This window comes from Myotis yumanensis, unplaced genomic scaffold (assembly GCF_028538775.1).
Source record: "Myotis yumanensis isolate MYYU_CA2020_CCGP unplaced genomic scaffold, mMyoYum1.0.hap1 SCAF_2, whole genome shotgun sequence".
In the NCBI taxonomy this organism is placed as follows: Eukaryota; Metazoa; Chordata; class Mammalia; order Chiroptera; family Vespertilionidae; genus Myotis; species Myotis yumanensis.
This window is the reverse complement of record NW_027223753.1, coordinates 14641150-14668749: the sequence shown is the minus strand read 5'-3', so window position 1 is coordinate 14668749 and position 27600 is coordinate 14641150. Positions and strand designations below refer to the sequence as shown.

General features: G+C 48.5%; 1 protein-coding gene across 2 annotated transcripts; it reads left to right on the top strand.

Annotated features, from left to right (window-relative positions):
• Window positions 1-891: 891 nt before the first annotated feature.
• CNR2 (cannabinoid receptor 2) lies at window positions 892-25681 on the top strand. 2 transcript variants are annotated; one of them, XM_070403175.1, is made up of 3 exons: window positions 892-1027; window positions 9442-9558; window positions 23038-25681. In XM_070403175.1, the coding sequence occupies exon 3, from the start codon at window positions 23093-23095 to the stop codon at window positions 24149-24151; it is 1059 nt and encodes a 352-aa protein (XP_070259276.1). In that variant the 5' UTR covers window positions 892-1027; window positions 9442-9558; window positions 23038-23092; the 3' UTR covers window positions 24152-25681. The 2 variants fall into 2 exon arrangements, with proteins under 2 accessions (XP_070259276.1, XP_070259277.1); XM_070403176.1 differs by lacking the exon at window positions 892-1027 and adding an exon at window positions 8854-9351.
• Window positions 25682-27600: the final 1919 nt, after the last annotated feature.

Genomic DNA, 27600 nt, shown 5'->3' with positions numbered 1-27600 from the left:
ACACTTTGAACTGTATCAGGTACCATAGCTGCGTGTTTACCCAGGACTAGGCCTCAGGGACACACACATGGAGCTCATGGCCTAGCAAATATAAACTGAAAATGGCATTCGGTTAGATCCACATAGCATTTTTTAAAACTATGTTCTTTTTTTTAAATTTTATCAATTGATTGATTTGAGACAGAGAGAAAGATCAATTTGTTGTTTCACTTACTTATGTGTTCAATGGTTCATTCTTGTATGTGCCTTGACCAGGAATCAAACCAACTGAACTTCCCAGCCTGAGCCATAGCATCTTTTAAAGACTTGACTTTGTGGTTAACATTTTAAAATTGGAAGCCATGACATGACGTCAGGATTCCTAGTATCTCATGGGAAATGGGGCACATCTTCCAAGTGCTTGGAACAGCTGCCAGCGGGGCCTACACTCCCGGTGGCAAGGTGTGGCTAAGCTGAGAGATGCCGGCCCCCTTTGGCTGGGTCATGTGCTCCCCAGTCCCCACCGCTCTCTATTGCCCTGTACCAGCACCCTCCACCCATCGATGAGATCAGCCTGGCACCTATAGGCATGGTCTGGTGGGGAAGAGGCATTGGGATAGAATGTCCTTTCAGGTGATCTGTGTGAGGCTGGTACATTATCCCCATTTTACAGGTGAAGAAACTAAGGTTTAGGGAGCTTAAATGAATTGCTCAAGGGCATAGACTGGATCCGAACCCAAGACCCTTGACTCTAAGGCCTATACCCAAGCCCCACCCTCGGAGTCCCTTCTGAGAAACAGCTCAACTGCAGGGGTAAGAAGCATGTGGCATTGGGGACCCGGAGGGGAAGTGGTGACAGGGACGGAAGGCCAGACCTCCCATACTTACTCATCTGTGATGTGAGAAAGAGAGAAAGCAAGAGAAAACTGGTGTGGTGGGCAGCAGCTGGCAGGAGCTCTGATTGGGACCCAGGGCCAGGTCTTAGACGCAAAACCAGCAGGACTCTTCAACTCCCAGCAGGGTCGTTGGGAGCTCAGCCACAAAAACTGTGAGTAGCTTTCTGGTTGTTTTATTTTGGGCTTCTTCCTCATTCCAGAAAAACCTGTGTTGTTACCTGACCCCTTCCCTCCTGGGATATAAGAAACTGGGTGGGCCTGCCTGGGGTGGGGGGTTGATGTCATATGAGGACTCCTGGGGTTTATAAGGACCAGTCACGGAAGACCTAGGGCAGGTGTGGTCCTTGCCCTCGGACATGCCCAAAATCCTGTCCACCAAGGTCAGGACAGAAGGTGATAATCACCAACACGCAGACGGCCTTACTGTGTGCCAGGCACTGCTCTAAGGGCCTTCCATGGTTTAATGTATGAATCCTCACCACAGCTGCGTATACAAGCGCTAACTTATTCCCCACTTTACAGAGGGTGCTAAGCAACTTAACCAAAGGCACATGGGCATTGAGGGAGAGTGCTGAGCTGGAACGTAGGCACTGTGGCTCCACCGCCCGCTCTTGAACCACCAGACACTCCTGCGTTACAGGGTGCAGGCTTGAATCGCAGACGGTGGGCCAGAAAAGAACCCCAAAAGACGAGGGCTGGAGGAGCACTTTGAGGTCATCTGGTGGGTCCAAGTGCCCTCATTTTACAGAAGGAGAAACTGAGGCACAGAAAGACTTGCACTGCTGACTGGGGCAGTTCAGAAATGTAGTGTAGCCCAGAACACACTAGGCCCAGGAGACCAGGGCCTCCATTCTCGGAGGTTCCACTCAGCAGAACAGGAGTGTCTATGAGTGTGCCCTGGGGCTGGTGCCCGGAGAGAACCCTGGGGCTGTCTCTGTAACTTTATGGCCTCAGGTAAACCACTCACTGATCTCCCACTCAGCTACCTCTTCTGAGAAATTCTGCCCGACACCATCACCCATAACCTGTGGTGGACCATGACCTCTGGCCCCTTCCCTGCCTGGGCCGTCTCTCCTCTCTCCCTGGGGGTTGACTCCATGATGCTGGTGCCAGGATGGGGACTTGTGCTGGGCTCAGAATGACTGTAGTGGAGAATTTGATCTTGACCCCATCTGTCCTCGCTGTGGATGAGAAATGAGGATAAAGGGGGCCATGGTTGTTTTTCCCTCAAATGCATGGCAGGTAGACATCTTGAGCCACAAAGGCCAGGACTGACGCAGGGGAGGGGATGCGAGGAATTTGGGGAAACCCTTGGGAGGTGACATGCCAAGGACTCTGGCCCCAGCTCTATGCCCCACCTTGTGGCCCCCTGGAGGTGGCCCCCTAACTTTTCCTGGGCTCCTGGCATCAATTTCTACCCATGAAGCATGTCCTTTGCCCTTTGGCCGGTTAAGGATGTTAAGGCAGTTTAGAACGGCAAACTGGCAGCCCAGCTCAGTGGAGCAGAGCCCTCAGCGCCAGTCTCTTCTCTTCCTTCCTCCTCTTATTGCACCTGTTCATCTTATCGCCTGCTCTCAGATGTGCATAAAACGTTCTTTTATTCATTCTTCTCAGAGCACATTCAATAGAACCCTGAGCCCTCACCCTGCTGGGCTGGTCGGTACTTAAATCTCAGCGTGTACTGAGCTTCCCACCTGCACCTTCCAGCATCAAACATTGACTCTGAGGGTCACAAACAGCATAGCATGAGGGAGGCCCCCTGCTCTTTGTGCGACCCTGGCTCCTCCTAGAATGGATGCCCATTGCAAAGCGGCTTGGTCTCCTGAAGTCCAACATGTCCATTTCCCTGGCATGCCTGGAGTCTGGATTCTTTGTCAAACTCAAAAGTTCAACCTCCTTAGGATCAACCTCCAAGGTGTGCCACCTGGCAGCTTCCCCAAGGCAGCCCTGAGTCACAATTGTGAGTTCTGACTCTTGCTCCCTATTTAATACTAGAGGCCCAGTGCATGAAATCATGCACTCAGGGAGGGTCCCTCAGCCTGGCCTGTGCCCTCTTGCAGTCCAGAAGCCCTCGGGGGATGTCTGGCTGATGGCTTAGGCCCGCTTCCCACAGGCTGGTAGTCAGACATCCTTAGCACTGCCATGGAGGTGGGAGAAGCTCCTGCCACCACCGTTGCACTCGCCAGCCATGAGCCTGGCTTCTGGCTGAGCAGCACTCCCCCTGCGGGAGTGCACTGACCACCAGGAGGCAGCTCCTGTGTTGAGTGTCTGCCTCCTGGTGGTCAGTCCACATATTAGCAACTGGTGTTCTGCTGTTGGGTCAATTTGCATATTAGCCTTTTATTATATAGGATGTGGCCTCTTGGGTAAATTACTCACCTCCTTGAACCTCAGCCTCCTCATCTTGGGGAGAGAGTCCCCATCTCCCCAAAGGATTTCCAGGGAGCAGAGCCCAGGTCCCCAACACTCAAGGGACCATGACCTCTGGCCCCTTCCCAGTCTGGGCCACCTCTCTTCTCCCCCTGGCTTTGGATCACAGATACAGGGTCTTTGCTCCCCACCCACCTGGGACACCAGCTTAACCTTTGTGCTGAGTCAGGTTTTCACAGGATGGGGAGAAAGGCTGTTTTCAGATGGCTTCTGCTTTCTACTCCTCCCCCTTCAAAAAGTCCCTGAGCCAGGAGACACAAAGCATGCTCTCTGTGGGAGGCAGGCAGCCCAACCTTACTGAGAAGGAAAACCAAGCCTCAAAGGCAATTCCAAGGTCACATGACCAAGGAATAGTGAAGCCAGTGCTGAGTCCAGCTCTGTGGGCTCCAGAACTTGTGCTCTCTATCCTCTCATCCTGTGGAAGACCCAAGTCCCCTCACCAAGTAGGCAGGTCACCTTGGGTGAGTCACATCACCTTTCTGAAACTCAGTTTCTCCAACTCTAAAAATGCAGCTATAACAGCATTACCAACCTGCTCAAAGGGATGCTTCTTTATTTTCTTCAGTTGACATTTATGGGACTCTCACCTCAGGCTAGACCTCTGTTAGCACTGAGAATTACCTCCTTCAATCCTCCAACAGCCTACGAGAGAGATACTATCACCACCCCCAGTTGACAGGTGAGAAACTGACGCTCACATGAAAGGTCACACAGCTCAAATCCAGGTCCGGAACCATGTTCTAGTGTAAGAATCAAACAGGAGAACAGGTGTGGAAAGCGCCTCGAAGGCACTAAGCTGTGATGCAGGCTTGAGAAATGGTCAGCCCTCCACCAGCAGAACTCAGGAGAGGATAGAACTACCCCCTCTTCCCTCCACGTCCTGGGGAGAGGACGCATCCACAGAGCGTGAGATGCGTCCTGCCCCCAGCCCATGCCACAGGAAAGAAAATGGCAGACAAGGGCAGATCAATGGGGTAGATCAGGCGGGGAGAGCCCCCGGGCAGGGGAGGGAAGGCTGCTGGGACCCCATTCAAATGGGGAGGTTTTTGGCGAGACCTTGGGGCAGAAAGAGGTTGGGTTGGGTGTCCTGTGGGTTTTGCTGTTTCTCTCCTCCCTGACCTGCTCCCACCCCTACAGCGGAGGCCCCGATCCACTGCTCACACAGCCAGTTAGAGGCAGCCCTCCCACCAAAGCCCCCCCCCCCCACCTCTCCCTGGGGGTTGTGGCCGCCCCCAAGTTCCTCTTTGAGAACCACAGCTGCGTTCATGGTGTTGCCTCCGCCAGAATTCAGTGAGTCCCTCCTCTGTGTGTCTCGTGGGTCTGCTGTGGTCCTGGGGAGCTGGGCGCAGGGATGGGTGACTGCTGGGAACCAAGGGGAGCAAGATGCTTCTCTAGTCCTCGCACGAGGCCGGTCTTAATAACACTCACCTGACAGATGAGGCCACCGAGGCTCAGACTCGACAGGTAAATGGCAGAGACAAGAGTCAAGTCCAGGGCTGTCTTTCCACCAGCTGTTCCCAACAGGAAGGGAGGTCTTCTAGGAGGTTCACATTATGAGATGATCATGGCGCCTGTTGCCATTTATTTAATTAGTGAATAATTATTTTACTATTTAAAAGATATTTTCCCCCCAGCGTGAGAGCTTCTTAGGATAAATGGAAGAAGCAGCAGTTAGGGTATTACTCTAAGACTTTAAGTGAGATAAGTCAGACAGAGAAAGATACTAGTAAGTGCCATATGATTTCACTTATAGGTGGAATCTCAAAAAATAAAACAAAAGAGAAACAAAGCCATAGATATAGAAAACAAGCTGAGGGTTGCCAAAGGGGAAGGGGCAGAGGGATAGGTGAAATAAAAACATGTATTTATGCTAAGGGGGAAAATGTATAAATATTAAACACTATTGTGTATTGTGGTGAGCTACTGCGTGCCCACCTAAGGCTGTGATGGCGAACCTTTTGAGCTCAGCGTGTCAGCATTTTGAAAAACCCTAACTTAACTCTGGTGCTGTGTCACATATATAATTCTTTTGATATTTGCAACCATAGTAAAGCAAAGACATATTTTTGATATTTATTTTATATATTTAAATGCCATTTAACAAAGAAAAATCAACCAAAAAAATGAGTTTGCTTGTCACCTCTGACACGCGTGTCATAGGTTCGCCATCACTGACCTAAGGTCAGCAATGCATTAAACTTTATTGATTGAACACCTGCTATGTACAAAGGCAGGATGGCAGGTTCTGAGGGCATGGAGGTGACAAGACAAGGCCCCCCCATCTGGGAAGGAGAAAAAACAAACAAACAAACCAACAAAAGCAGCAGTTAGTGGTGATCAAACCAACCATGATCTCATGACTCCTGACCAGGCTGTTGAACATTTGGCCACTGGAGTGGCTTTGGCTGATGTATGGTCTTATTCTTAATCTTATATTGTTTCGTTTATACCCTTCGTGAGCCAATGATCAAAGACAGGAAGCAAAAGGAACTCTGCCATCCACTCCATTTACTCCTTACCACAGCCCTGGGTGGAGACACTGTCATTATTCCCATTTTACAGATGAGGGCACTGAGGCTCGGGGAGGTGAGTAATTTGCCCAAGAGGCCACAGATTAAATAAGAGGCAAGAGTCAGAACTCACAGCTGTGACTCAGGGCTGCCTCTTAAACCTGTCCATGCATCTGCTTCTTATCCTCAGTCGATCCTTCCCTGTTAACCACGTCTCTTCACAGAAGCAGGAGAGAGAAATCCAGGTCCCCCTGCACGTTGGGTGGGATCCGCGATGCTGGGTCTGATACCAAATCCCAGGCCAGAAAGGGTAACACGCTTTCTTCTTCACGGCTCTAGGGCCCCAAAGCCAAACAGACCCACAAACGCACATGAATTCATTCTGCTGTGGGGGGTAGAGGGGGGGTCCATGATCAGCTCCCCAGAGGCCAGGCCCTTCTCTGGCCTCTCCTCATCTCTCATGGCCTGAGTGCCCACACCAGATTTAATGTATATCGTCAGCCTCTGTCCAGCTGTCCCTGGACTCTCCAGCCACTTGGTCACCCTCTCAGATCTTGGTGGCCCGAGGCCCTGTGAGTCAGCCTGTGTGCTGGTGCCCGTTCCCTCCGCCATAAGATGGGGGTGACATCTGTCCCCTTGCTGGCTTGTCATGAAGAACCCATGACTTAACGTAAAGTGTGTGGAACGATGCTGGCTGCGGTATGTGGGAAGCACTCGTTCCATGTGGCTTGCTACTATTGTCACCGCCCGCAGTGTGTTGCAAGAGCTGAGTCTCCGGAGCTCTTCGCATCATCATGGCCCCATCATGTCCACCTCTGCCCTGGGCACCTGCTGAATTCCACCCCCACCCCCACGGCTGCAACCCTAGAAACAACCAGAACCAGAAGCAGAGCAGGAACCCCATGCTTTGGGATGTGGCCAAGCCAGGAAGAGATAGACCAGCCTGGAGGAAAACCTCAAGTGATTCAGAATATCCACCATGAGGGTAACCCTTTCCTGCTCTCTGCTGTAGGGAGAAGCCACCATGAAAAGTCTTTGTCGTCCCAAGGCCTTCCCCACCCCCTGGTTATAATGCCTTGCTTGTCCTACAGCGAGCATGTCAGGGGCAGAAGAGGTGCCCACTACCTCCAGGTGTAATTTTAACAATGTTCCCCAAATCCCCCCCACTCCTAACCCCCTCCCCCGCGCCACACACACACACACACACACACACACACACTTCCCAATGGCTAATGGCTCCCAGCAGTAGCAAGCTACCCCCAGGGGGAGGGAGACTTAGACACTGTTATCAGTCATTTATATTTAATATGACTCAGTTTCCAAAATTTTCTGTAGCAGGTTTTCTTGGTAAGAAGGATATAGGCCTTTTTGTTCCAATTACAAAAACAGATAAAGGGCGGAGAATCAGAGTGATGTGCCCTGAATCGAGGGAGTGACAGCATTGAAACGTGCCCATCTTAAGCCTCTGAACCCTGGAGCCTGGTGAAGCAGGACACAAGGAAACCTGGGCTGCTTACAGTATTCCAAGAGGTCCCCCAGAAAGGACAGAGGTCCCTCAGAAAGGATAGAGGTCCCCCAGAAAGGACAGAGGTCCCCCAGAAAGGACAGAGGTCCCCTAGAAAGGATAGAAGTCCCCCAGAAAGGACAGAGGTCCCCCAGAAAGGATAGAGGTCCCCCAGAAAGGACAGAGGTCCCCCAGAAAGGATAGAGGTCCCCCAGAAAGGACAGAAGTCCCCCAGAAAGGATAGAGGTCCCCCAGAAAGGACAGAGGTACCCCAGAAAGGATAGAGGTACCCCAGAAAGGACAGAGGTCCCCCAGAAAGGATAGAGGTCCCCCAGAAAGACAGAGGTCCCCCAGAAAAGATAGAAGTCCCCCAGAAAGGACAGAGGTCCCCCAGGAAGGATAGAAGTCCCCCAGAAAGGACAGAGGTCCCCGGAGAAAGCCCACTGGGGACGGGAGAAATGATGATTATGTCCTGGGCCTGGGTTCGAATGGGCCCTGCCCTTTCGTAGGACCTTGGGCAAGGCCTTCAGCTCTGTTGCTCCTGTCTCCTTGTCTGTGATACCGAACTGATGATAATAGCACGCCCTCGTGGCTTGTTGTGAGGATTGACTGAGTTTACATGCAAAGCACGGCAAGCCATTATTATTCAGGCACCTCCCCCGCCAGGACCCCATTCTCCCTGCATTTATGGAGGGGCAAGTTGGACTCTGAAAATCTGTTCCTCAGTCCTCTTGCCACAGGTCCTATGAGAGGCCCTTTTGAAACACACGTTAAGCCAGGCACGCCCTTCCTGCTGCTGCATTTCCATCAGCCGTCTTCCCCCTTAAAGGAGCTCAGCGTGTCCACTTCGGAAATCTTGGATGGTGTAACTGTCCGTGAGGATTTGCACGGTGTCAGGGAGAATTCCTGCGACAATTCATTCCACAAACACTGATCAAGCAGGACACGTGCATTTTTAAAAAAATATGTTTTTATTGATTTTTTTTAGAGAGAGAGAGGAAGGGACAGAGAGGAACAGAGAGACAGAAACATTGAAACATCAATGGGCTGCCTCCTGCACGCCCTCCTCTGGGTATCAAGTCCTGACCAGGAATCAAACTGGTGACCTCTTGGTCCACGGATTGATGCTCAACCACTGAGCCACACTGGCCAGGCAATTTCCCTCATGCACACCAGGTTGAGTGCAGGAACAGAGACGAAAATCCAGCTGCCGGACCATTAAGAGATTTGCCACAAAAGGGTTGTTTTCATTAAACATGTTATTCCGATGAACATGTATGAGGTGTATTTAACTTGTGAGATTTCTTTTCTAAGACGGTAATAACTGATGCATGTGACCCACATCAGCGAAAGCTCTGTTGGGTCTGGGTCACTGTTCAGAGGGTAAAGAGGTGCTGAGAGCCCAGAGCTTGGGAGCGGCCGCCAGGCTTTGCTGAGCCGGCTTCCTCAGGCCAGCTCTTCTGCAGCCTGACAGCACCCCCTCCCCGCCCCCGCCCCCGCCCTGTGTGGGTAATTGCACAACTTCCAGGCTGGAAGGACCCTCTGAGATAGCATCAAAAACCCCTTCCTGATGCAGATGGACACACGGAGAAGGGCACTGGTTTGTCTGAGGTTACCCAGCCGTCCGTTCCACCCAAAACGGGAACTGGAGTCCACGCTCCTGTCTCCTGGGCCCAGGGCTCCTGTGACTGCAGACCGGCCGGTGCGGACCTCCTGACCTCACCTGGCTGATCCTGGATCAGGCTCCCCAGCACATGCTCAGCTTCCCGTTCGCTAACTCTACAATCCCAATGGAGATCTTCTCCCTCTGCTCTGCTAACACTCTCCTCCCTCCTGCTTCTCACCTCCCTCCATGACCCCCACCCCCACTGCCCACCGCCAGCCCAACACACAACAGAGAAGACTTGTCATTCTCATTCATGGCCAACTAGCAAAGAAGTTGGGCAAGTGAGGAGAAAGATATGCTATGTACACATATGACATATGACATCTACATATGACCTGCTGTCGGTGGAGGGCTGCTGTGTTCCAGGTACTGTACTAAGCATGATGCTATTCCATTCATCCTCCCGCCTCACCACCACTGAGGAGGTAGGTGCTATTGGTTATTCCCATTTTACAGACGAGGAAACTGAGGAAAAGAAGTGAGCGACTTTATCCGAGGGCACAAAGCTGGCAGTTGGCTGAGCCACGACTGGACATCAGGGCTGTCTGACTCCTCAGCCCACCAGCCTGACTGGTAAGTCCTTGGGGGTGAGAAGGTTAGGACTCCACCAGGCTGGTGGGGGCAGAACTAACCCTTGTCCAGCTAATGGTAGTCACGGAGGCGTTAGTGAGTGAAACTGGCCAAAAATAGAGAGAAAAGAGATATGATTTACCCCTGGGACTAAAGACAAAAGATTGCCTGTGTTGGCTGTCAGGGCCCCCACACCCTGGGCAGGGTCCTGAAATAGATCCCGGCCCTTGACCAACCTGACTGGGTCATAACACAAGGGCTCAAGTCCCGCCACTTGCTGTGGAGTTTGGGGCAAGTGACCCGCCCTCTCTGAACCTGTTTGCTCAAGGAACACCACCGTGGGGTGGTGAACGCACAATATCTCAGATAATAGCTGAGAGCCTTCCTCCTCCTGCAAACTCAAGTGTGAAGAGCTGTGGGCATTATTAGCACATTCTCTAAAAGGGAAGTTGCCTGGGGTATAAGGCAGTCAAAAAGAGGAAGAAGATATTTGAAGAGATTCAACAAAATTGGCCTGTGGGCGGATTTTAAATCCTCCCTTAATGGGCTAAGTATTTGTTTGGAGGTGGGAGGGAGACTACAGAGCAAGAGGACTGGGCCTTGGCAAGAGGAATGGACAAGAGCGTAGGTTCCCGGTGCCCACAGCAAGTTTCTTCACATGTCTGGGTCCCAATTTTCTTATTTATAAAAGATGGAAAATAAGAATACCAGCCTCACAGGGTTGTTTTGAGGCTTAAGTGAGATACCTGTAGAGCAAGCATGTCAAACTCAAAGGCTAACACGGGCCAAATAAACAAGGTTTAGGTTTATGTGGGCCGCAAAAAAAACGAAAGCTTCCATTTTCGTAGAAACGTAGGTTTATATCGATAGAGACATGCTGAATACAAAGGGCTGAAATAAATGAGTAATCATTAACATAAAATACTAGTAATAGAACATTTTCATAAAAATTAATATTTTTTCTTGAACATTAACTTACCTGACACTGAATAACGCAAATAAACCTATTTTTCTTGTTCTCCGAAAGCAAAATATTTCCTGTTGCGCACACCAAACAAGTCAGTACAAGACTAATGATGTGGCCATTGGCTGCTAAAATATTTGCTGCTAGAATTAGTTGAGAGAAATGGTGCACCTGCATGTAAGGCGCATAAGGGAAATGAATGCAACACGATTATAGTCATCAGTCATTAGCAAACATTGTAGTTCGTTATTAATAATGATGTATAACAGGGTATTGTAAAAATTAAGGTACAAAATTTTTATTAAAACGTTTCTTACATACCGTTATATTGGCTGGGCTGCAACAACATTCGTTGTGGGCCGCATGCGGCCCGTGGGCCCCGAGTTTGACATGCTTGAGCACAATGCCTAGCTCTAGTCATTGTTATCTTCCAGTCTTGCTTTCCTGTGTCCATACCTGGTTGAGAGAGTACGTGACTTCTCCATAGCGCCAGCTGGTGCCAGTGCCATGGCTCCTTCCCTGAGTACCTGCTTCTTTCCACACATCACATGCACGTTCTGTAGTTGAATCAGGCAGCCAAGCTATTGCTTAGTTTGTTTTATTTTATTTTTTAAAAATATATTTTATTGCCGAAACCGGTTTGGCTCAGTGGATAGAGCGTCGGCCTGCGGACTGAAAGGTCCCAGGTTCAATTCCGGTCAAGGGCATGTACCTGGGTTGCGGGCACATCCCTGGTAGGAGATGTGCAGGAGGCAGCTGATCGATGTCTCTCTCATCGATGTTTCTAACTCTCTATCTCTCTCCCTTCCTCTCTGTAAAAAATCAATAAAATATATTTTTTTTAAAAAAATATATATATATATATATATTTTATTGCCCTGACTGGTTTGGCTCAGTGGATAGAGCGTCAGCCTGCGGACTGAAGGGTCCCAGGTTCGATTCCGGTCAAGGGCATGTACCTTGGTTGCAGGCACATCCCCAGTAGGATGTGTGCAGGAGGCAGCTGATCAGTGTTTCTAACTCTCTATCCCTCTCCCTTCCTCTCCGTAAAAAATCAATAAAATATGTTTTTTTATTGATTTTTTACAGAGAGGAAGGGAGTGGGATAGAGAGTTAGAAACATCGATGAGAGAGAAACATTGATCAGCTGCCTCCTACACACCCCCTACTGGGGCTGTGCCCATAACCAAGGTACATGCCCTTGACCGGAATCGAACCTGGGACCCTTCAGTCCGAAGGCCGACGCTCTACCCACTGAGCCAAACTTAGGGCAGCTTAGTTTGTTTTAAACAATTATTTATGGGGAGAGGGAGAAGAGGGTATAGGGGAGATAAACGGTGATGGGAGGGGACTTGACGAAGAATGGTGAACACACAATAGAACATACAGATGATGCATTATAGAATCGCACACCTAATTTTAGCAGCCAATATCACCAGAGAGATTTTAAGTTCCTTTCCCCACATGCTGTCCTTCCTCTCCGACAAATCCATGTCGGAAGGCACTATCCTGTGGTTTGTTTACAAGATCAAAGAGCCTGGACAGTGCCAACCTCCAAGTTCACTTTCTGCTTTAGTCCTGCAGCTTGTGGTTCCCATCTTTTTCTGCATGGCTGGTTGCCTGGGTCAGGTGAGAAGGTCGCGGTGAGGCTCAGGGTGAACGAGGACCAGGACCAATGAGTGGTGTCTGCCATGGACTTGGGAATGAGTGATGGTGGCTCAGGGGCCATCTAAGTGCCTCACTTTCCTGGGCTGAGTTGCATTTCCGTAAGGGCTACTTTGCTTAGCTCAGGCCCCTCATGAAAAGATCTCCACCGAAAATCCACCGTGGGCTATTTTGGGTATGAAGAGCAGAAGAATCCAAAGATATGTCCACTCCCTGACCCGGGTTCTACTCCCACAATGAGAAACCCACAGTCCAGGAAGCCAGATGAGACATGGACCCAAATAATAGAAGGTAAACAGTGATCCATGCAGGCTCAGTGACTCATCTCCTTGAAGTGGTAAGAAGAAACCAGAGGATGCTTCCTGGAGGAGACGGCTTTTCATATAGACCCTGAAAAAATAGGCAAGGTTTGGGAAAGGAGCATAGCCTACGGCTCCAAACTCCAGAAACTTCCTTGCACTGTAACCAAGTGCTATCAAGCACAGAGGGGGACGAGGAGAAGAAATGTAGGATACAGTCCCCATGGCTGGACATAGTACCAAGAGCAGCCAAGGAAGTAGGTCAAGAGGGTCACCTTGCCCTGTTACTGATGAATTGTTCATGCAGGTCAAGCAGGTTTTTTAAAATGTGTTGTTGGCTCAGACACTTCGTTGTGGGAAAGTGTCAGCTGAGGCTGAGTGGAGATCTTTCTCTCTGCTGAGCTCTCAAAGGCCAGACGTAAGCACAGAATCCTACAAAGAATCCTATGAACTAACTATTGAGGGTTTCCCGCCTTTCCTTAGGCGTGTACTCTATGTCAGGCACATCGCCATGAATTTAGGAAACGTCTATCACTTCATCTGAACAACAATGCAACATGGGTAGCATTTCTCCACGTTCACAGACGAATGAAACAGAGGCTCAGAGAGGTGAAGTAACTTGCCCCACGTCTCACTGCCCAGCAGGTCCAGACCTGATTTGAATCCAGGGAGGTCTGGTTGCAAAGCCTGTGCCACTGGGATCCAACGTGCTAAAAAAATCACTCGGTCAACCCACCTGCTTTAAAGATGAGAAAAGAAAGACCCAGCCCTAACCGGTTTAGCTCAGTAGATAGAGCGTTGGCCTGTGGACTGCAGGGTCCCAGGTTTGATTCTGATCAAGGGCATGTACCTTGGTTGCGGGCATGTCCCCAGTGGCAGGTGTACAGGAGGCAGCTGATCGCTGTTTCTCTCTCATCGATGTTTCTAACTCTCTATCCCTCTCCCTTCCTCTCTGTAAAAAATAAATAAAATATCCTATCTAATAAAAGAGAAACATGCAAATTGACCATAACCCCAACACCCTTCCCATTGGCTAATCAGCATAACTTTATGCAAATTAACTGCCAACCAAGATGGCCACCAGCAGCCAGGCACTGAAGCGAACAGGAGACTTGCTTGCTCCAGTGATGGAGGAAGCCAAGGTTCCCCGCCTGCCGCTGCAGGCCTCTGAGCTTGCAGTCTAAGAAACAGTGTTGCAAGTATAGAAGCTAAACAAATTCCAGAAACCTGCTTTCAGCCAGCAGGGCTTCAGCCAGCAGGACCTCAACAGTGTTTCAATTATAGAACCCAAACAAACCCAGCACCTGCTTTCAGCAGTCGAGGTCTCAGAGCTGCAGTCGAGGTCTCAGAGCTGCAGCCAAGCCTCAGAGCTAAAGCCGGCTCTCAGCTACAGTGACAGCCATAGAAGGTAAATAAATCCCAGAATAAAAGAAAAAAGAAAAAAAGGAGAGGTTGGGAGCTTCAGTCACCCGCCAGCCTGAAAACGGCCCTCAGCCCCTCATCCAGACTGGCCAGGCACCCCAGTGGGACCCCCATCCTGAAGCAACAAGATGGCGGCTAATTTGCATACTGAAGGTGGGCGGCAGTGGACAAGGCTGTCCGCGGTCCCGGGACCCAGATCTGTGACCTGGTGGGCGGGGGGCAGCGCTTGACGCTTTCCGTGGTCCTGGGACCTGGATTTGTGACCCTGCCGGGCGGGTGCAGTGCTTGAGGCTGTCCGCGGTCCCAGGACCTGGATCCGAAGTTCCCACAGGGGCGGATCGGCCGGGGTTGGGCAGGGCAGGACGCCTGGCTTCCGCCCAGCCCTAGTCACTCTGGGCAGGTGAGCAGCGCAGAGATCCTCTGGACAGGGGAGGCAGGCCGGCGGAGGGCGGCCTGTACTCCCCACATGGCGGTGGTGACAGCTGTGAGCTTGCCAAGTGAATTCCGCAGGCTGAGCTGAAGTAGCGCCTGCAGGCCATCAGCGTCCAGGAGTGGCTGAGCAAGATCCGCCTCCTGGCCCAGAAGGTGCAGGATCGCAGGGACAGCCACCGTGGCGGGCCAGACTGATGCCCTCCTGGCCACAACACGGGGGTTTGCGGATCTGCAAAGCCAGAGGCCTCTGGTGTGCACATCCCCCCCTGGAGTGCCAACATCCCCCAGCACACTGTCACCCTCCCACGCCTGCAACAGTTACAAACCAAGGCGTGCACAAGTTCCCCCCCTCTCTCCACCGCACTTCCATCAACCTGGCATGCCTAACACCCCCAGAGGATGTGCACACATCCCCTCTGATGCACTCACGTCCTTTGGAGAGTGTCTGGGTGTTCCTGGTGCTGAGAGTGGGCGCCTGTGAGATGACAGCGAGAGGGCAGAGTGGTGATGCCCTGTTCCCACAGAGGCCAGTGCAGCTAAGAGATCACCTCTGGGGGGTTAATGCAGGTGCTGAGGCGGGAGCAGGTGCAGACAGACATACCTGGTGGGCTCGGGAGGCCCTCGCTGAGGTGCCTTCGGTCAGCGTTCAAGATCAAGAACCCAGAGGCGGAGAGGAATTCCGTCCTCTCAGTGAAACAGTGGGATAGTCAGGGCTACTGCAGAGGAGGAATGTGCACTTTGGGTGCCAGCACCCATGAGTGAAGGCTGCCCTGACTGAGCCTTGCTAGCTTGGGGCCTAGCGCAGTCCTGCCAGGCAACGGGTGACAGGACGTGCTTTTCCGAATTAATGAGAGAAAACGTTGATTCTCCTGCTGCCCACAAAGGTGGAAAGTGAAGTGGGGAGACATGTGGGGAAGGAGCAAGGTTCCCTGTCTGGGGGTTCCAAATCTGCTGTTGGTTTATTTCACCCCTGACTAGAGATATACAGGGTGTCCGCCCAAAATGTATACACACTTTGAATACCTACTAATTCCAATGGTTTTAAGCATAAGAAAGAAACAACAATGGAGCTGTTATCTGTTAAAAGTGTGGGCACGAACAGGTAGTTGGACATTCCCTGAGGGGTCTCAGATTGGAGAGGGTGAAGGCCAGACTGAGGGGCCCCTTCCCCCACTTCTACTCCAGTGCACAAATTTCGTGCACCGAGCTACTAGTAATAATAATAATAATAAATAAATAAAATTAAAAATACAGTATTTAAAAAAGAAAGAAAGACCCAGAAAGAAGAAGGGACCTGCCCAAAGCCACTCGGTAGCAGAGTAGGGACTGAAAAACAGGCCTCCACTTCCCCAGTCAGAGATAAAAACCATGCTCTTGGCCTCCAGCCTCAGCTTCCTACCGCAGGTGTAGTAGCCACAGGGGAGGGTCATGTTCCTTCTCACCTCACATGTTGTCCGGGGCCTTCAGCTTTAAGCCTGGCAGCAGTGGTGCGGCCACCTGTGAGTGTGGCATTGTTTTACTTCACACTTTCACTTTGGGTCAGAAAAACCCCCAGGTGCACCTTTTCCTGCCCGGTTCCCACAGCCCTTAAGGTTCCCTTCCCAGGCACCGAGCCTGAGCCAGGGCCCCAGGCGGCCAGCCCTGCACACCCACCGCAGCGTGGACACCCTCTCTGGGGAAAGACTGTCAGGTGGGGCTTTGGCATTTTTCTTAGGTGGGGAAAGCACTTGTTGGTTGGTGGGTGGTTGGTTGGTTGCTTTCTTTGAATCTTACATTTGTATGGTGTCAGGGTCACAAAATGTTGTTGCATGTCCCAGTGGCTCTTTGTATTTGGAGCTGCAGTGACACACTGATAAAAAATATATATATATATATACGAAAATTTGCTCTGGCCTGTGTTGCTCAGTGGTAAGAGCATCGGTCCATGCACAGAAGGGTCGCAGGTTCGATTCCAGTCAAGGGTGCATACCTGGGTTTAGGGTTCACTCCTCATCCTGGTTGGGGCACATGCAGGAGGCAGCCAGGCCATGTGTCTCTTTTACTATCGCTCGCTCTCTCTCTCTCTCTCTCTCTCTCTCTCTCTTTCTCTCTCTCTCTCTCTCTTCCTCCTCCCTCCCTTCCACTCCTTCTGAAAAGCAATGGAATAAAATATCCTCAGGTGAGCATTAACAAAACAAAGCAAAACAAAAACAAAAAGAACCGTAACAAATGCACAGAAATAAACCGTACACTATGAAAGGATGCTCTCCCATCGCAGCCCACCCATGGACTGAGTTAAAAAGGCCTGGGGGAGCCCTAGCTGGCTTGGCTCAGTGGATAGAGTGTCAGCCTGCAGACTGAAGTGTACCAGGTTCAATTCTGGTCAAGGGCACATGCCTGGGTTGCGGGTTTGGTCCCCAGTAAGGGGGCGTGCAGGAGGCAGCCAATCAATGATTCTCTCTCATTATTTATGTTTCTCTCTCTCTCTCTCTTTCTCCCTTCCTCTCTGAAATCAATGAAGAAATATATATATATATATATATATATATATATATATATATATATTTTTTTTTTTTTTAAATGGCTGTAACCAGTTTGGCTCAGTGGATAGAGCCTCGGCCTGCAGACTGAAAGGTCCCAGGTTCGATTCCCGTCAAGGGCATGTACCTTGGTTGCAGGCACATCCCCAGTAGGAGGTATGCAGGAGGCAGCTGATCAATGTTTCTCTCTCATCGATGTTTCTAACTCTCTATCCCTCTCCCTTCCTCTCTGTAAAAAATTAATAAAATATATATTTTTTTAAAAAGGCCTGGGGGAGATCAGCAGTCGGTTTGGTTTTCCCAAAGGGAACGGCACAGGTATTGTCATTTCACAAAGGAGAAAAGGGACCCAGCAAGTTGAAGGGACTTACCCAGAGTCACATGACAAGCAATGGCAAAGGTGGAAGAGCCACCGTGCAGCGCAGCAAACGCCCAGAAGGCTTTGCCCGCAGGAAGGCCCTTCTGGAAGCCAGAGGCTCTGATGCCCAGGGGATCTGTCTGCCAGAGGGAAGCCAGGCAAGAGCTGGTTTCCTGCCGCTCTGCGCATTCTGTTGTTGTCTTTTCAGGGCCTCCATCCAAATGCCTGGGTTTGCGCCCTGATCTAACTTGGACAATAGCCACAGGTTGGTGGCCATGCCAGGCCTGGGTGAGGCACACACCTGGCCGCCCTCTCCCCGGGCACCCCTCTTCTAGGCTGGACTCTGTGTGGGGTAAGCCTTTCTTTGATGGGGGGCGGGGCTGTTTCCTAAGGGAAATACTAGAATGAGAAGCTAGCTGGGGCAGGGGTGCAGCAGGGGTGCAGGAGGAAACTTCCAGAAGTGTCAGGGTGAAGAGGTGGGAGCTGAGAAAGGCTTGCACTCTGCCACTCAGTCATGACCAGGGCTGAGAACTCAGCTGGCACCATTTCCTGTCTAGCTCAGGAGGCATCCAGGCAGCATTCAGCAAAGGGCCTGTCTCAGGGAAAGCCCCTTTCAGCGGGTCTAGGTGGGGTGTCTTTGTGCTTACAGCACAAGGGTTGTGTCTTGTGACTTGGGGTGTGGGATCTGGTTCCAGCTCTGCCGCTAATCCATTGGATGGCCTTCGGCAGATGACATCCCCATCCTTGGACTGTTTTCTCGGTAAAATGGTGGAGTTGGATTAAATCAGAGGTTTTCAATCTGTTTCTTGGAGCCTGAGACTCCACAAAAGAACCTGGGTGGATATGCCAAGGTTGTGGGTTCAGTCCCTGAATCAGGGCACGTATAAGAATCAACCAATTAATGCATAAAAAAGTGGAAAACAAATATCTCTCTCTTCTCTCTCTCTCTCCCTCTCTCTCTCTCTCTCTCCCCCCCCCCCTTCCTCTTTTTCTCTAAAAATCAATAAAAATATAAAACAGCTAGCTTCGGTCTCTGTCAGTATTTTCTGTTCTTCATTGTTTTCCCATGTCATTAATTTCTGCTCATATTATTTATCTTCTGCTTTTGTGTGTGTGCATGTGTGTGTGTGTGCATGTGTGTGCGTGTGTGTGTGTGTGTGTGTGTGTGTTGTGTTTTCCATTGATCTTTAGAGAGAGTGGAAGGGAGGGAGGAGCGGGGAGAGAAAGAGAAAGAAACATGGACTTCACATCGACCGGTTGTCTCCCAAACTCACCCCAACTGGGTCTGGGAATCGCACCGGCCACCAAGGTACGTGCCCTTCACTGGGAATTGAACCCGAGACCCTCTGGTCCTTGGGCCAGCGCTCTAACCACTGAGAAACTGACCAGGGCTGCTTTTTCTTTTTCTTTTTTCTTTTTTGCATTTATGCTATTGTTCATTTTCTAATTTTATGAGTTGCCTATTTAGTCTTTTTTTCTTTCCTAATATGAGCAAGTGAGGCTATAAATTTTCTTCTCAGTACCACGCAGATGCATCCCACAAATTTTAATGTTACAATTCTAAGTATTTTCTAATTTCCTTTATGATCTTTCTGACCCAGAAGTGTCTTTTTAAAGCTTCACACCCAGGAAGTTTGTTATGTTTTTTTAAAAATTTAATTTAAATTCTTTATTGTTTAAAGTGTTAATTATATTTTTTAAGTTTTTGATTTTTAAGTAAATTGTATTGTGGTCAGGGGACATAGTTCATATGTTTCAGATTACTTTAAAATTGTTGAAATTTATTCTTCACCTAAGCCTTAGGTAAATAAGGTTATCTTAAACATTAAGTAAATGTTCACATTTGCTTGAAAACAATGTGCATCGTCCAATTATTGGGTGCTGAGTTCCACATATGACTATTAGATCAAGCTTGTTGACTACATGTTCAAATCTTACACATCCTATTAATTAGTATATTGTCTGCTTACTCTGTCAACTTCTGAAAAAGAAGTGCTAAAATCACTCACAATTCAATTTCACTTTAGTTCAATTCCATCAATAGGTACTGAGCAGCTGTTGTGTACCAGATACTATCCTAAGCCCTTATATCAGTGAACAGAATAGTCAGATTTTTTTATGTAACTTAAAGTCTAGTGGAACAAACAGACAATGAACAATAAGACATAATAAATAAGTAAGTTATGTAGGGTAAATTATATGTTAAAAGGTGATAAGTGATATGCAAAGAGAGAGAGACAGAGAGAGAGAGAGAGAGAGAAGAGTGAGGGGGGCCAGAAAAGCAGGAGTGTAGTAGGGTAGGTAGAAAAGGCAAAATTTGAGCCAAAACTTGAAGAAGGTGAAAGACTGAGTCAAGCATATGTCTAGGGAAGGTGTTCAGGCAGAGGGACAGCCAGTGCAAAGGCTCTGTGGTAGGAGGTTGGACATCAGGAAGCCACTGTGGCTAAAACTGGTTGACCAAGGGAAGCATGGTAGTAGGGAGGTCAGAGAGGAAACGAGTCCAGAACACAGAAAACCTTCTAGGCCATTGTAAGTAGTTTGGATTTTACACTGAATGCAATGGGGCCTACGCAGGGTTGGAACAGTGGGATGATCTGACATATTTTTAAAGGATCACTTTGGATGTTGTGTTGAAATTAGACTAAAGATGGGTCTTGGTAAAAGCAGGGAACCCAGTTAATATTGCAATAAACCAGACAAGAGATAATGACTGATTTTGAAAAGCCTAAATTAGATCAATTCCTTGATTCATTTCCTAAATAAAGTTTCAACTCTATTCATCTCTCTTGTCTTGTGTTACTGTCATTCACAATTTTACTTCCACTTTGTTTTATACCCTCCAAATCCATCATTATTATTATTACTATGGCTTTATACAGACATTTTTAAATTTACTTATACGTTTATCAACTTATTTGCAACTTCTTCTTGCCTTTCTGTTCTTCCTTCTACGAAGAATTTCTTTCTTCTGATGGCATATCCTTTATATGTTCCTTCAGCAAAGGTCTGTTAAGGACAATTCTATTTGTATTTCTTTATTTCGAGTGATAGTTTAGCTTCTTTCCCTTTATCTTCTGGTTACTATCGTTGCCCTTGGGGAATCTGCTTTTAAATTGAATTATGATTCCTTTGCAGGTATCATATCTTTTCTTTCTGGTTGCTTTTAATTTTTTCTCTTTGTCTTTGATGTTCTGGAGTTTTATTATGATACTAGAGGCCCAGTGCATGGATTCGTGCACTGGTGGGGTCCCTCAGCCTGGCCTGCAGCCTCTCACAATCAGGAATTCCTGGGGGATGTCGGACTGCCAGTTTCAGCATGATCCCCACAGGCCAGGCTGAGGGACTCCACCAGTGCACATGCATATAAGATTTTTGGTTAATCTCTTCCTGCCCTCCCCACTTCCTCTTCCCTCTGAGATTCATCAGTCAGTTCCATGTTTCCATGCCTGTGTGTTAAGCATCTGCCCCCTGGTGGTCAGTGTGTGTCATAGCTACCGGTCGAATGATTGAAAGGTCACTTAGGCCTTTATATATATAGACTAGTGGCCTGGTGCATGAAATTCGTGCATGGGAGGGGTCCCTTAGCCTGGCCTGCACCCTCTCCAATCTGGGACATCCCTCTCGCAATCTGGGACCGCTGGCTCCTAACCGCTTACCTGCCTGCTGGCCTGCTCACTCCCAACTACCCCCCCTGCTGGCCTGCTTGCCCCCAACTGCCCTCCCCTCCTGGCCTGATTGCCCCTAACTGCCTCTGCCTTGGCCCCGCCACCATGGCTTTGTCCAGAAGGACGCCTGGAAGGTCTCCCTGTCTAATTAGCATATTACCCTTTTATTAGTATAGATATGTGAATGTGGAATTTGTTTGTTTTTGTTTGTTTGTTTTTTTAAATATATTTTATTGATTTTTTACAGAGAGGAAGGGAGAGGGATAGAGAGTTAGAAACATCGATGAGAGAGAAACATTGATCAGCTGCCTCCTGCACATCTCCCACTGGGGATGTACCCACAACCAAGGTACATACCCTTGACCGGAATCGAACCTGGGACCCTTGAGTCCGCAGGCCAACGCTCTATCCACTGACCCAAACCGGTTAGGGCTGTTTTTTAAATTCTGTTTGGAGTTCCCTGTGATTGCTGAATCTGGAAGTCATGTCCAGGAGAGTTCTGGACAACTCTCCACTATCATCTTTGCATACTGCCTCCCCAGTGCCCACCATCAATTCTAGTCTTCCCTTTTGAAACTTCAACTGGATATATTTAAACCTTTTCATTCAATCCTCCATGTCACTTAAGCTCTCTTTCATGTTTTCCATCTCTTTATCTCCTTGTGCTGCATTCTGAGAAATTTCTTCAGATCTACCTTCTAGATCAGTGATGGCGAACCTATGACACACGTGTCAGAGGTGACACGCGAACTCATTTTTTTGGTTGATTTTTCTTTGTTAAATGACATTTAAATATATAAAATAAATAACAAAAATATAAGTCTTTGTTTTACTATGGTTGCAAATATCAAAAAATGTCTATATGTGACACGGCACCAGAGTTAAGTTAGGGTTTTTCAAAATGCTGACATGCCAAGCTCAAAAGGTTCGCCATCACTGCTCTAGATCCACGCTGTTCAACAAGTCATTTGTGCTCTTTAACCGGCCCTTAAAGGTTTCTTTTTTCAATGCTTTATTTTTCACTTCCAAAATTCTGCTTGATCCTTTTTAAAATCTGCCCAGTCACTCATTATGTAGTCATGTTTTTGATTCCGTATTGTTTAATGATATTAAACATTTTTATAATGTATACCCAAGAATTATATGAAGTGCCTGGAAGTCTGAATCTACTGTCTGACATTTCTGCTAACTCGTATTCATGTTTCCTTATGCACTTTGTAATTTTGCATTATGAGCTCAAATTCCATGGGCCTTTATATGTGGGAATCTTGTGTGACCTAAATAGAAAGCATATCCCTCTAGAGAAATTTTGAGTTTGTTTTCTGATAATTTCCAATAATGTCCCATATGATATTTGGGTGATTTTTTTCCTGAATATTTAGGATATGCTTATACTAGAAAAATGATTTACTCCTTGACATTCAAATTTATCTGGACTCCTATTATTTCATCTGGCAACCTACTGGTATGAAGCCATAGTCTTGCCTCCCATTCCAAAATAGTTATTTAAACTTCAGCATCTTACTTACCAAAACTTGCAAAAAAAACACCCAAAAACACTAAGGCAAAAAACCTCTCCACCTGATCACTCTGGATTCCATTTTTCTTGGTTTTGATTTCCTCTTGATTTTTTCTCCACTTTTTAAAAAATATATATTTTATTGATTTTTTACAGAGAGGAAGGAAGAGAGATAGAGAGTTAGAAATATCCATGAGAGAGAAACATCGATCAGCTGCCTCCTGCACATCTCCTACTGGGGATGTGCCCGCAACCCAGGTACATGCCCTTGACCGGAATCAAACCTGGGACCTTTCAGTCCGCAGGCCGACGCTCTATCCACTGAGCCAAACCGGTTTCGGCTTCCTCTTGATTTTTGAGGATGGGCGATTTACCTTACTTTCAAAGGGAAGTCTTAGGATTAGTCTTTTTGAAAACAAAAGGCCCAAAAGCTTGCAGGCCACTTCTGCTTCTTGAATTTCTACATACCTCTCCCTAAGACCTGTACCCCACTAGAATGGAGAAGAGGCAAAGTAGAGAGGAACAAAATATAGATTGCTATTTCAACACGTTCATCTGCACAGATAAAAGGTTTGGCTGGAGTCAGAGATTGTGTGAGGTCATTACTGTGTTGATTGAAAAAGACTCATTTCTTCTCAGTGTACTACAGCAAAGACTTCTTGGCAAGCCCGGCAGAATCCAAAGGACTCCCTCCATGGAGAGATGCTCAGTGATGAAGGCAGCCAACGGCTCCCAGGATGGCTTGGATTTCAACCCCATGAAAGATTACATGATTCTGAGCAGTCAGCAAAAGATAGCTGTTGCCGTGTTGTGCACCCCCCTGGGCCTGCTAAGCGCCCTGGAGAACCTGGTTGTGCTCTACCTGATCCTGTCCTCCCGCCGGCTCCGCAGGAAGCCCTCATACCTGTTCATTAGCAGCCTGGCTGCAGCTGACTTCCTGGCCAGTGTAGTCTTTGCTTGCAACTTTGTAAATTTCCACGTCTTTCAGGGCGTGGATTCCAAGCCTGTCTTTCTGCTGAAGATTGGCAGCGTGACCTTGACCTTCACAGCCTCTGTAGGCAGCCTGCTGCTGACCGCCATCGACCGCTACCTCTGTCTGCGCTACCCACCTACATACAAAGCCCTACTCACCCGTGGGAAGGCACTGGTGACCCTGGGCATCATGTGGGTCATCTCAGCATTGGTCTCCTACCTGCCCCTCATGGGATGGACTTGCTGTCCCAGTCCCTGCTCTGAGCTTTTCCCTCTGATCCCCAATAACTATCTGCTGGGCTGGCTCCTGTTCATCACCTTCCTCTTCTCTGGCATCATCTACACCTACGGGCACGTCCTCTGGAAGGCCCATCAGCACGCAGCCAGCCTGGCTGAGCACCAGGATGGGCAGGTGCCAGGAATGACCCGGATGAGGCTGGATGTGAGGTTGGCCAAGACCCTGGGGGTGGTGCTGGCTGTTCTCTTCATATGCTGGTTCCCGGCACTAGCCCTCATGGCCTATAGCCTGGCCACCCCTCTGAGTGACCAGGTCAAGAAGGTCTTTGCCTTTTGCTCCTTGCTCTGCCTTGTCAACTCCATGGTCAACCCCATCATCTATGCCCTGCGGAGTGGGGAGATCCGCGCCTCTGCCCACCGCTGCCTGGCCTGCTGTCGGAAGCACCTGAGAGGCCTTGGGCCTGAAGGAAAAGACGACATCCCGAGGTCCTCCGTCAGCGAGACAGAGGCTGATGGGAGAGTCACCCAGTGGGCAGATTCCTGAGGTCTATACTGCTCTGACTGCTGATGCGGCCTCTTTGTTCAGAGTTTTGAACAAAACAAGTCAGAAATCATTTCACTTCCTGGAGGAGAGAGAGCAGTCTTGACCCTCTCATCTTACTTGAACCAGCCCCAGAGGCCTTGACACCTGCCATTTTGCTGATGAGAGTTGGCATCCCTGGAGAGTGCCGGGTCGTGCTTATCTGCACAGCTGGGCCCTGTTGGGAGTGGTAACGTGGGCAGGAGGCAAGACGTCTTGGACAGGCTCAGCGCATGTCAGGTGAGGAAAACCTCCTCAACAAGATGGCTTAGTGCCTGCATTCTCCAGAGACCACGGAACCAGAGGGAACCTTCAGGCTCAGCAATGAGGGGCTCAGAGGAAATTTGAGAAGAACAGATTCTTCTCCTGGGATCTCAGGGCATGGGTGGATGTTTGGCCAGCCCAAAAGGTGTGGCTGGAGTCAGAGATTGTGTGAGGTCATTACTGTGTTGATTGAAAAAGACTCATTTCTTCTCAGTGTCTACAGCAAAGACTTCTTGGTAAGCCCAGCAGAACCCAAAGGACTCACTCCATGGAGAGATGCTCGGTGATGAAGGCAGCCAACGGCTCCCAGGATGGCTTGGATTTCAACCCCATGAAAGATTACATGATTCTGAGCAGTCAGCAAAAGATAGCTGTTGCCGTGTTGTGCACGCCCCCCCCCCCCCGCCACCCCCCCTCACCCCTCCCACCCCCGGGCCTGCTAAGCACCCTGGAGAACCTGGCTGAGCTCTACCTGATCCTGTCCTCCTGCCGGCTCCACTTAATTGTTGGGGCCTTCTTGGTTCTAAGTCACCCTTTCCCATTGAGGACCTTTTTAGGTTACCCTATCCCACTAAAGACCAAGAACTATGACTCAATGAGGATTGTGGGTGTGGATCCCACCTCTTTCAGAGGTAGCTGGCAACCCTCCAGTTAAGGGCATCTTGTTATGAAGGCAATGGTCCTCTTTGACTCCTGACGATCCCCACTCACAGCCGCTGTGACCTCTTAGGTCTCTGGGGACTACGGAGGCTGGGGTCACTTGAGACACAGACTCTTCAGAGAATTTTATTGACCCTGTGAAGTCCTACTTGGTGGCACCACTGGAAGCAGGCAGTGTCCCAGTCTAACCCAACTCCAAGAAAAAGGAAGTTAGTCACAAAGATTTTATAAATCCCCAAATTGTTCTCATTCATTCTTAGTTCAGGCCTTTTTATCTCCTCCATACCCCTATGACAAATAATAAACAGAGCCAGTAGTAGGAAGGGGACATTTCTTTACTACGGGTTAGGCACAGGGTGGACATCCCACAGTCCATTATCTGCAGCGAGAATACAGCCCAAGCTTTTGAAGAGCCCAGGACACCATATTTGACATCTCAGGCCGCCTGAGCTCCTAGCAGAGGGGCTTAAAATAGAAGGCAAGAGAAATGCTGGTGGCAGGAGGATTGCAAGGAATTCTAATGCAGGTCTTTAGGATCAAAGACAGAATAAATGGAAGAAGGTGATTAAACATGTCTTCATTGAATAATTTATAAGACAAGGTGTCCGCTATTCATTCACTCATTCGCCCATCTCATAATACAGGCCAGGGTCTGTGCTAAGGCCTGGATGTCCACCCATAAATGAGACTCTGCCCCTGTCTAATGGGGCTTACAGTCTCCACTCTGGTGCGGAGAGAATAAATAAATAAAGAAGACCAACAAGGGCAGTACAATGAAAGAAATCAAGGATTGTTAGGGTCGTGTGATAAGGATTAATTGAGGCAATACTAGGTCCGTGATGGCGAACCATTTGAGCTCAGCGTGTCAGCATTTTGAAAAACCCTAACTTAACTCTGGTGCTGTGTCACATCTAGAAATTTTTTTATATTTGCAACCATAGTAAAACAAAGAGATATTTTTGATATTTATTTTATATATTTAAATGCCATTTAACAAAGAAAAATCAACCAAAAAAATGAGTTCGCGTGTCACCTCTGACATGCGTGTCATAGGTTCGCCATCACTGTACTAGGTGCTCTGGTCATAAATGCCGGCTGACTTGTAGTGAGTCTTTACTATGGGCCAGGCACTAGGCTAAGTACTTTTTTAAAAAAATTATTTATTTATTAGTTAGTTAGTTAGTTAATCCTTACCTGAGAATATTTTTTTCCTTTGATTTTTTAGGGAGAGTGGAAAGGAGGGAGGGAGAGAGAGAGAAACATCAATATGAGAGAGATACATCAATAGGTTGCCTCCTGCACGTGCCCCAACTGGGGCCAGGCATCAAACCTGCAACCGAGGTACGTGCCCTTGACTGGGAATCGAACCCTCAACCCTTTGGTGCACAGGCTGGTGCTCTAACCGCTGTGAAATACAGGTCAGGGCTGGGCTAAGTACTTTGCTCTTTTATTTGGGGGGGGGGGGTAAGTACTTTTAAATGAGGTATTTCATTTAGCTTCACAGTAACTGGATGAGGATTTGGTATCCTCATTTTACACATGAGGAAACTTCTAAGAGGCAAAATCAGTCGCCTGAGGCCACACCGCTAATACGTACCCAGAGCTGGGGTTTCCAAACCCGTTCTCTTTGACTCCAAAGCCTGCCGTCTTGACCTAGTTCAGTCAAACTCAGCTTCATGAGAAGTACAGATTGCTACAACCTTAAATCATCATTATTTCTCAATGTACTTCTTTTTGTGCCCTGTGTTAGTTTCCAGTAACATTTTCCCATAGATTAAGTGCCTTAAAACAACAGAAATGTATTCTTCCACAGTTCTGGAGGCTGGAAGTCCAAAATCAAGGTGTTGGCAGGGCCATGCTCCCTTCAGAGGTTCAAGCAGAAAAGTCCTTTCTTGCCTCATCCGACTTCTGGCAGCTTCTGGTGTTCCTTGGTCTGTGGCAACATAACTCCCATCCGTGCCTGTGTATTCATGTAGTCTCCCCAACCCCTCTGTCTCTTGGTGTCTTCTTTTAAGGACACCAATCATTGGATTAAGGCACACTCTTAATCCAGTATGATTTCATCTAAACTTAACAAGTTACAACTACAAAGACTCTATTTCCAAGTAAGGCAACACTCACAGGTTCTGGGTAGACATGAAGTTCTGGGGGACACTATTGAACCCAGTTGAAATGGCATAGTTTTTTAAAGGTAAATGTGTGATTCCTTAAAGTTGGGGCATGCCTTTCTTTTCTCATGTTAGCAAAGACAATGCCCAAGTGCCTGGCATAAATTGATACTCAGTAAATATTTCTGTAATAAATATAGAGCTTAAACGTCATGGAATTAAATGCACTTCCAGACTTTCTACCTCTCTCCTTTCACAATCTCCTATTTCAGCTTTAAGTAAAGATCTGGAGTTTCTGAAGGAGGAGAGCAAGGGGATAAGGCACCTGGATAACACTGAGAACTGCCCCATTGTTTAGAGGAGGAAATGGGCCCAGACTGT